Source organism: Lytechinus variegatus, chromosome 4, assembly GCF_018143015.1.
Source record: "Lytechinus variegatus isolate NC3 chromosome 4, Lvar_3.0, whole genome shotgun sequence".
Taxonomy (NCBI): domain Eukaryota; kingdom Metazoa; phylum Echinodermata; class Echinoidea; order Temnopleuroida; family Toxopneustidae; genus Lytechinus; species Lytechinus variegatus.
The window spans coordinates 7,682,016-7,692,263 of NC_054743.1; the positions used below are offsets into that span (position 1 = coordinate 7,682,016).

A 10,248-nucleotide genomic window follows, 5' to 3' on the forward strand; every position below is an offset into this window, starting at 1 on the left:
CATCGTCTAACTCTAACGTCCAATCAGGGTCAGGATCGGTGTGTTTCCTCACCCCGGTGACGTTACCGAGTATTAACTCATATAGTGGGTTCTCTAGCACTAACGCATCTAACTGCCCAATATAGTAAGGAGTATCCACCCATATCCTAGCAACAGGGAATTCCCTTATCGTCCTATCGATTAAGGCTACCCTCTTCTTAATATTCAGGTACTGATCTGGCCTTACATACTTGGATTTTACAATCGTCGTACTACATCCACTATCCCTAAGTACAGAGACAATATGCCCCCTACCTTGCCTTGAACGACAGGCATTTCATCCTTCACAGTCCCCGAGACTCCCCCAGCCTCTAGTAAGGGCAACTCGTCCCCACTAGACAATTTTACATAAGAGCCTGGTTGCCGAGCTTCTGAGTACATGACTGTGTTCATTTCTTTGCAGGCACCCCCCTTCTCCTCTGAGTTTGAGGGTATTTCCTCTAAGGCCGCCCCTTTCTTGAAATTTGACCTTGCTGCACTTGGGCAAGCTTTTGCTAAGTGCCCCCCTTTCCCACATATAAAACATCCACTTGACCCAGATTTATGCCCCTTCCTCTGCTCTCCAGAGGTCGCCTGTCCATTTACTGGGCGCTTGGAGCTTGAGTCCTTAGCCTTGTTTTCTTTCATGTTAGGATGGGCCTCGCAATATTGCTCGGCAAGTTTTGTCAAATCCCCCAATCCCTCGGGACGCCTTTCCTTCAGAAATTGTTTCATTTCTTTTCCACAGCCTGCGTAGATTTGATCTACAGTCATGAGCTCTACTAAGCCCTCAAAGTTTTCTGTCATACTTGACAGCTCAACCCACCTATGCAAATACCTTTTTAGTCTGTCTCCAAACTGTGTATAAGTTTCACCGGCTTCTACCCGCGAAAACCTAAATTTACTCCTAAACCCTTCTGCTGTTAAATCATAACGTCGCAGCAGTGCTGCCTTCAGAGTGTCATATTCACATGCCTCTTCATCAGGCATCCTGGAATATACCTCTAACGCTTTGCCAGTTAATAAAGTACTAAGGGGCAAAGCCCATTGGGACTCTTCCCAATTTAAACTTCTAGCGTACCTTTCAAATCGTCTAAGAAAAGAATCCATATCATCAGTCTTTTCATTGAACAAGGGAAGTTTGATATTCAAATTATCCCTACCTGGATGAGAACTTGTTTTAACATCTTGAACTTTTTGACTAGCTAGCTTTAGCTCTAATTCTTTTAGTTCCTTTTGATGTTCCCTTTCCTTTCGTCTCTCATCCCTTTGTTTACTCTCCATTTCTTTGGCAAAGTCTATCAATTCTTTGCCAGACAAACCTGCCTCTTTACCCAGCTCCATGTATTGAGAAAATTCCATGATGCCCTACTAGTGTTAAACTCCCTCCTCAATACTACTACACAAAGTTGAAACCGGTTGTTATGGCAACCACTGTTAACCTTCAATGAATTAGTATGGTCTGGCTGGAAGTGGTATAATTCTGTCAACACTATAATAGCTGGAACTTGCAAAGTTTGCTTTGGTTTCCTGTCACAAGTTATAAGTCTGTTTTGGGAATTTGTAAAGAGGTTCAAAACACTCCTTGTTTTAGTAATTAATTACTAGTGGATTAAAACACTGCCCGCAGGTTCTCCACCAAATGTCACAGGGTCTACTTTCAATTTGAACTTGATCCACCTTGTGATGGGATCGTTTTAACTGCAGTGTTATTCCACCCCACAGACTCTTATAAACTTGTTAAACAGAATACCAATTCACACCAGTAATTAGGTTTATGAAAACCTTTATTACAACAAACTACTCTAACAAGGGTTACAGATTATGAACGAAGTATAAACATATGAAATATTAACAGTTTCTACAATTCAATGATAATGACGATGCTTAGCTTATTCTTCTTCTTCTTTGATTCTTGGTTTCACTCTTGAGTTCCCTGACGATGACTATCTGTCTGACGTCAGCTCCTGTCTCCTGGATATAGACCTAGACCAATGATTCCGTCCCCGTCTCTTTAACTCCAGTTACAGATCATAAATCTAAACACCCTGTCAAATTAGATATAAATATAACCCACTTCTAGTGATTTGTTCAAAACCCCAAACATTTATAGATATATCAAGTTAAATCTTGACAGGTTAAACATCTTATTTAGAATATATTCTTTTCCAAAAGTATGTTTCCTCACATCCATCACTTTCTTACAGTAGATGATGATAATTATTAATCAACATTGTAAATGATACTAACACAATATTCTTTACATAATAATTAAACATAGGTATGTAATACACATGTAGTAACATGGAAAGGTATCACAACAATATTCAGTACAGTAAACTCAGAATGATATTATATCCTTTACATTATACAATAACAATGCATAACTTTAACAATGCTATAATATTAAAATAGTGTGTACTCACAACTTCTCGTTGGTGTTACTGATTTATAACGATTCCAATTTTGCCAATGTGGAATCCCAAGACCCGGACTATCAGGTTGTCCTTAACAACACCTTGTTGTATTCACCGAGAGCTGAATATAGTATTCTGATGAAAACTTGTAATACTTTTGTGCAGTATCTCTAACAAGTAGTATCTCTGTTGAATTACAGCAGCTTCTGATTTAGAATCAAATTGTAGCTAAATTTATAATAATTTTATCTCATAGACCTAGTGGTCAAGAGTTTGGAACTCTGATATTCTTGGAAAGTTTTCTGAAGTATACGCCCCTCTAAATATCATTGGCTAATGCTGGGTCACTCATTCTGTCCCTTGTATTTGATTGGTTAAGAGCTATTTACCCTCTACCACCGGAAATGGTCAGAAACAGAACTCTGATTCTTCTTGGAAAGTGTCTGACCCGTTCAACGGTAAATGTTTACGTTTTACCCCATTGATGTTGGGCCTTTCTCCTTTTATGGTCATGAGGCTTCCTATTCAGGGATAAATACTAAGAAAACCTGACTCACAAGTGGTACCTGTATGACGTTTGACCATCGTCATAATTACTGGGAAAACCTTCCACCGGAAGCTTTCTATTTCCTTCGTATGAATTTCATTCATAACATTGGAATGTTTACTACTACATTATAGAACATACAATATCATAGATGATACATATAGAAAAAATCAAATACATAACAGAATGTTATACATTTGCAGTAATAACATTTCATATAACACATAATATGAACAGTCTTATAATTAATACACAGTTATAATTACACAATTATAAACTCATTATCACATGATACATACAATAAATACAGTCATATCTTGACAGATCATTTCATGAAGAGGTTAAAATCAAAATCAAGGAAAATACCATACGTACACCTTGTCTTCTCGGACTGCAAGTCTTGAGGAAGTGCTTTCAGAGTTTAGATAATTTTGTTTCTCTGTACCAAAACATTAAGAATGGCTATTTTACACAATGCGCAGTAAAGGGTATCAAGTGCGAGTTTCTATTTATGGAGTTTTTCCTTGAATTATGAATCATTTGAGCCAGGATAATTGCAATGACATATACAAATGCCATGCATTAGTTTTGTTTTAGTTTTTGTAGCATTGTTAAACGTCTAGTACTTCGAAACCTAGGTCATATTGTTACAATAAATCAGTTTCACCTGCTATGAGTTTACAAGAAATATCCAGTAATTAATACAATATAAATTTCATTGTAATTAACATATTTCCATCAAGAACGTGTATTGTAGTTTGTGGTGTAGAGATGGTGGATAATTCCAATCGATTAAATATATTATTTAGGCATATATCTACACTTACCATTCTCGATCTAGGTATAGTATTAGTAAATGGGTACCCGATAAGAAGGAATTCATTGAATGCTCGATGCGCCCTACCAGGTTAGCCTCGCTAAAGCCGCGGCAATAGTAAGAGGCGCTTAGAAACATTAGTATTAAGCCCCGGGGGGGGGGGCCACTTACATTGACGAGTGGATACCATGCGCGACCAAAAAAACACGTAAAAAGGATGTCCTTTTCACGATAGGGCACGTTACGTACGTAACGTGAAAAGGGTGTCAAAAACACAAAAATAATGAAAAAAGGGTATCTATTTCGCTAGTAAAATTACGTGTTTAGGGTCAAATTAGCGTGGATGATAAAACAAAATTAAAATGTTTTATAAAGGATGTCCTTTTTGCCCCAATACTACGTGTTTAGAGTCCGATTTGCGCGAGGTGTAGAAGTGGGGTCGTACTAAACCAAATAAGGTAAAGCCGACAACCAAAGGACCCGTAACAATAATTCCTGTACTTGTTTAGGGGTTCATTTCAGGGAATATTTGCCAAGAGTATCGTTTTGTTTCCAATACTTGTTAAGGGTAGGGTTTCACACGCCAATACTTGTTAAGGGGTGCATTTTCAGAATATGGAAATTACGTGTTTAGGGTGCTTTTCGAGACCCCATGGTCGCGCATGGTATCCACTCGTGAATGGAACTGGCCCCCCCCCCCCGGGTATTAAGCGCTAAATAAATGTTGCATATTATTATCATTATTATATTTCTCATTCGAAAACTCTCTCATATGGATTTTACTTTGATCTTCCAGACAAAACGTGTCCTCGTGGATGGGACAGCGAAGGATCTGGTTGTTATAGCTTTCCGCCGTCTGTTCTAAATGACTATGCCTCTGCAATTACGATATGCGAATTGATCGGAGGCCATCTATTCGTTCCAAACGGCTACCACGAGGTGGAGTTTGCCAAATCTTCTTACGTTCAACAACGACAGGAGTCGGGGTCCAGAATTAATGTCTGGATTGGATGCAAATACGAGAAAGAGAATGGTACATTCGTCTGCATAGATGGCTCGCAGATGGACCCAGGTCAGTATCAACAATTATGTTCAGGACCAAAAATAACGGCATATGGCGTTTTCGCTAAGCAACCAACGCAAAATTCAAGAAAGAGAAAATTACTTTTGAAATGCCTGTCATGACAAAGGACAAAGAAAGTAAATCAAAACATCAGTTTATACCTGGACTTTGGACAAACGAAAATTTACATTTTTTCGTCGGTTCCGAAACTTCGGACGAAACTGTTTTTTCCGGCTGACTAGTTTTCGATAAAACGTGCTTAGTTGTTCAAAGTGATTTGACTTGCAATTTTCAATACGTCCACGGCTTTCTTCACCATTGCAGTTGCGAGAACCCCCCACTGATCCCCCACCCCCAGAGAAATATTTAAAAGTACAAAAAATGCAGCAGAGGACAAAGAAAAGGCCCAATATAAAAAGCACCCGTTCCGGGCGGCGCGTTTCCGTTTTACACCCTGGCGAAGGCATTTTCCGGAAAAGTAGCCAAAAAGCGACTAGTGAAGAGTCTGTTTGTTTACATTATCAGCTGGGCGCGCGATCCAAAGTCCGCACCGAAGTTATCCGCAGAACATACCGTACTTGCAATTGCAGCTGAGCTTATACTTTCCAGGTTCAATACGAATGTTTGCCTTGATCATTTGCCTTGCCGATTTGCTGATGTCTGTCTTTCTCTAGATATCTATCTCTCAAATTCTATCTCTATCTATAACTGCAGTATCTATCTATCTAATAATGTTCTCTGTCTCTCTCATTCTTTATCTAACATCTATCTATCTTAAATTCTCTATCTCTCTCTATCTATCCATCCATCTGTCTGTCTATACTCTATTTCTCTCTATCTATTAATCTATTTTTTAACTTATCTATCTGTTAATTTGTTAATATTCTTTGTCTCTCTCCCTCTTTATCTATCTAACATCTATCTATCTCTCATCTATCTATCTCTATCTATCTATCCATCTGTCTGTCTTTCTCTATTTCTCTCTATCTATATATCTATCTATGTATCTATCTATCTGTTAATCTTCTCTGTCTCTCTCATTCTTTATCTTTCTATCTAACATCTATCTATCTGTCTCTCAAATTCTCTATCTCTCTCCTTCTCGAGCATCTGTCTGTCTTTTTTCTCTCTTTCTCTTTGTCCGTCCATATTTCTATCTACAACATCTCTCTCCCTCTCTCTCTATCTATCTATCTATCTATCTATCATTCTCTCTCTCTTTCTCTCTCTCCCCTCTCCCTCTATATATCGACCTCTCTGTCTCTCCCCCTCTCTCTATTTATCTATCTATCCATCCATCTCTCCCTCCCTCTCTCTCTTTCTATCTATCCACCTCTCTCCCTCTCTATTTCTATCTATCTGTCTATCTTGTCTCTATCTATTTATCAGTCTTCTATATCTATCTTTCGGCAGCTTCTAAGTGTATCAATCCATCAAACTTCAATTTGTCTTTCCATTATAAGTATCTGTTTATTTTGATTTTGTCTGTCATTCTATTCATTTAGTTAATAATTTATTTTTAGAAAAAAAAACTATCATAAACAACGCGACTGCAAAAGCATGTTCGGATTTCACTCCTGACTGCCGCTCTCTCCCTACATGAAGTGCCGAGGAACTCTGTGCTCTGATCAGTAACTGTGCAAATTGCATGCGGTGGTGGACTCGCCTGTGTCGCACGCTGCGTGCAACCAGCGACGTGTGTAGACTCTTCACTAGTCGCTTTTTGGCTACTTTTCCGGAAAATGCCTTCGCCAGGGTGTAAAACGGAAACGCGCTTCCGGCGCGTTCGTAATCTCTCGGGTTTTGGATTTTTGACGTTTTTTTTTTTTATAAAGGTAGGTGTCTTCAATGGGACAAATACGCTGGGAAAATAAAAAATGAAATTAAAAGTCGAGTTTCGTTTTAAGCCGGCAATTAAGTGCCTTAAATAAAATGTACTCGACTGCTGTTTTAACATAACAAAAACATAATCACATTCCACACATTTGACCTGATTTCTGTTGATTTTGTTTACATCCCACATCGTTATCTCTCATATACTCCAACATGTACTTCTCTCTCCGCACACTCGATTTGGTATCGGTACTGAACTGAAGTTATTGGTCACAAACACATGAAGTTTTAAGGTCTAAGTTATCCTTAAAAAGGTTCTTGTGCAAGCCGTGTTTTTTTTTTTTTTTTGGCCGTGCTTTGATCTCTAGACACTCTTAGCTTCTTGACATCTATATAACTTGAATTTCACTGAATCTCTTATGTATTTGTTTTTTGGTCGGTGAAAATCATCCAATGAATGAGCGCGCCAGCGAGGGCTTCAATGACATATTAAATATTCATGATTAAGGCCGAATATCATAATACTGTTTTACTGGAACACGGAACAATCTGGAAGCATTCACTATTTCATTTGGTGAAATGATTCCTACACGTAAATTGACCATTGCACGCCAAATTAAACCTTAGAGCCATAGGTCGCGGAAGCGGGGGAGGGGCTCCCCCGAAAGAGAGAGAGAGGGGGGGGGGAGAAAGGAAGGGAGAGAGAGGGAGAAAAGGGGAAAGAAATAAAGAAAAAAAGAAAGAAAGATAGAAGTAAAGAAAGGAGAAAGAAAGGAGAAAAAGAATGAAGAAAGAAGAAAAAGGAGGAAAGGCTACTCTCGATTTTGCTTTGGAGGATTTCTCCTGAAGTCTGTGGTATCCTTCATAAAAGCATAGTGAGGTGCTCCAATTTCATAATACCATTATTAATAATTACTTCTCCCTTTCTTTGTTAATTGTTCTACACTAACGTAAAAATGGGAGAGGAAAAAAGTGCTAAAGAAGAAAAGCAAGAAGGAGGAGGAGAGGTAGAAGAAAAAAAGAAGATGGAGGACGATATAAGGGGAGTAAAAATGAAACTGAGAAGAGAAAATTGAGGGGAGGATGTAAAAGAATAAGAGGAAGAGAAGGATGAAAAAAGGGGGAAGACTTAGAAGAAAGAGAAAAGGAAGGGGGCGAAAAGGAAGAGGAGGGAAATGAAAAAGGAGGATAAATGGAAGAATTGGAGAATTAAAAATAAAGGTAAAAATTGAAAAGTCGAAGAAAAACAGGATGAAGGAGAAGAAGAAAATGAAGAATAAGACGACACAATAATAGGAATAAAAAAGAAGAAAGAGAAGTAGTAGTATCCCTAAATTAGACCTCAGAGTAGCCAATCTGGAATAAAATTATTGGAAATGGTTTTTTGACTGATTTGAGTAGGTATGGGTGTCAACATTTACCAAAAAAAAGTTAGGATGAATACGGGTTGGGGAAAGTGCTTTTTTTCAAGGTCAAAGGTCAATGACCTTTTCATATATACTGTATAATTGTATCTCTGAGATGGAAAGGTGCAGGTTGGTGATAATGGTGTCAAAATGCACACATTCTTACCAGAATATCAAACAAAATAAAATTAAGTACCTAGAATGCACATTCACCGATAAAATTCAAGGTCAAAGCCTTTCAAAGGTCAATGACCTTTTTTACATTATATACCATACTGCATAATGGTATCTCTGAGATGATAAGGTACAGGCTGGCGATCATGGTGTCAAAATGTACAGATTCTTACAAGAAGATAAAATATAATGAATTCAAGTACTTAGCATTGACATTCACCAATGAAATTTAAGGTCAAAGGTTTTAAAAGGTCAATGACCTTTTTACATTATATTTACCATACTGTATAATGGTATAATGGTATCTATGAGATGAAAAGGCACAGGTTGGTGATCATGGTGTCAAAATGCACAGATTCTGACCAGAAGACCAAATGAAATAAAATTAAGTGCCTAGAATGCACATTCACCCATAAAATTTAAGGCCAAAGGTCAATGACCTTTTATACATTATATACCATATTATACGGTATAATGGTATCTCTAAGATAAAACGGCGGAGGTTGGTGTTCTTGGTGTCAAAATACACAGATTCTTACAGGAAGATTAAATAAAATAAAATTAAGCATCAAGAATTTACATTCACCTTTAAAATTCAAGGACAAAGGTCAATGTCCTTTTTAACATAAGATAATGATAATGGTATCTCTGAGATAAAACATCACAGGTTCATAATCTTGGTGCCAAAATGCAAAGATTTGTACCAGTAGATTAAACAACACCAAAATCAGTATACAGAATATTGTTTCACCCTTGAATTCCAAGTTCAGATGAAATATTATATATACATATATATATATTTATATACATACATACATACATATGTGTGTCTGTATAATCTGTATGACATAAAAATAAAAAAAAATTATCCTATGTGTTCATATTTGTGACAATGTAAATAAAGATGGCTAATTTGTAATGAAAACATGGAGGTTTCATAATTTCAGTCTGAAGTATGGTCATGGAGAATGTATTTAGGGGTCAGAGGTCAATGAACTCTTTCCAAAATATCAGTGGAAATTAAGTTTTAAAAAGGTGATAACCAAATAACACTTCTTCATATACTGCGATGCATTTCCAAAAACAATGAAAAAAAATGAAATGGATTATGCAATTTGAAATTTGATGCATCATAATATCTAAATCAAGGTTGTCGTGTCTTTTTCTCTCCAGCGATAGTCCATTCATCTCATTAGCTTAATCTTCTGAAAATGGATAGGATAGGTCTAAATCTCATGTCACAGCTAGCATCATCTGAGAGCATTTCCAAACAGCAGAGGGATGACGATGAACATGAAATGAAGGCCATCATTAGAGCTGCAGTTTTTGTCATAGTAAATGGCATGTATCTCAACTTTAACAAAGATGAATTCCCGTATTATTATTAATTCCCTCTCATTGCGAGCTGCCAGAATCTCTTGAGATGCTAATGCTGCATGACAAAACTTCATATCTGCTCTCTGATGCTATTTCTACTAGGTATCAGTTTGTACAAGGATCATGTATTTGGTCCAGAACAACTGATTGTTATCATGCATAGTAATGAAATTCAAAAGGAGATAATAGCTTACAAGTACACATCCATTGACCTAACAACACTCCTACAGCACCACTTCCAGTTCTTGAGGATCAAGCTGTGCAACATATCAATAATAATATAGATCCTGGTATGTTATCCCTTGACAGAACATAAGGCTTTCATTGAATGGGCCAGATCAAAGTCCTGAAAATGTCAGAAGGTTTCCAAGAGTTTGATTACTCTTTGCTGAAGTTGAGACACTTAACTGCATTTACTATGACAAAAGCTGCAGCTCTAATGATTGCCTAATTTCAATTCTTCATCATTGTCCCTGGCTATATGAAAATGTTCTTGGATGATGCCTATCTTTTCCATTTACAGCTTAAGTTATAGTATTGATTGTAGCATTTGAGGTTAGTGAAATATTGCTACAGAGAAATTAGTACCTTGATTT

General features: G+C 37.3%; 1 protein-coding gene across 1 annotated transcript; it reads right to left on the reverse strand.

The window, feature by feature from the left end:
* Positions 1-237: 237 nt before the first annotated feature.
* LOC121412450 lies at positions 238-2,811 on the reverse strand. Its single transcript, XM_041605261.1, has 2 exons — positions 2,445-2,811; positions 238-2,066 (listed from the first exon to the last, which is right to left on the reverse strand). Exon 2 carries the CDS (start codon positions 1,378-1,380, stop codon positions 238-240), a length of 1,143 nt encoding a protein of 380 aa, XP_041461195.1. The 5' UTR covers positions 1,381-2,066; positions 2,445-2,811.
* Positions 2,812-10,248: the final 7,437 nt, after the last annotated feature.

Bases quoted from the DNA above. Each gene is read 5' to 3' on its own strand.
- LOC121412450 (XM_041605261.1), bottom strand. From the start codon at position 1,380: ATGGAATTTTCTCAATACATGGAGCTGGGTAAAGAGGCAGGTTTGTCT.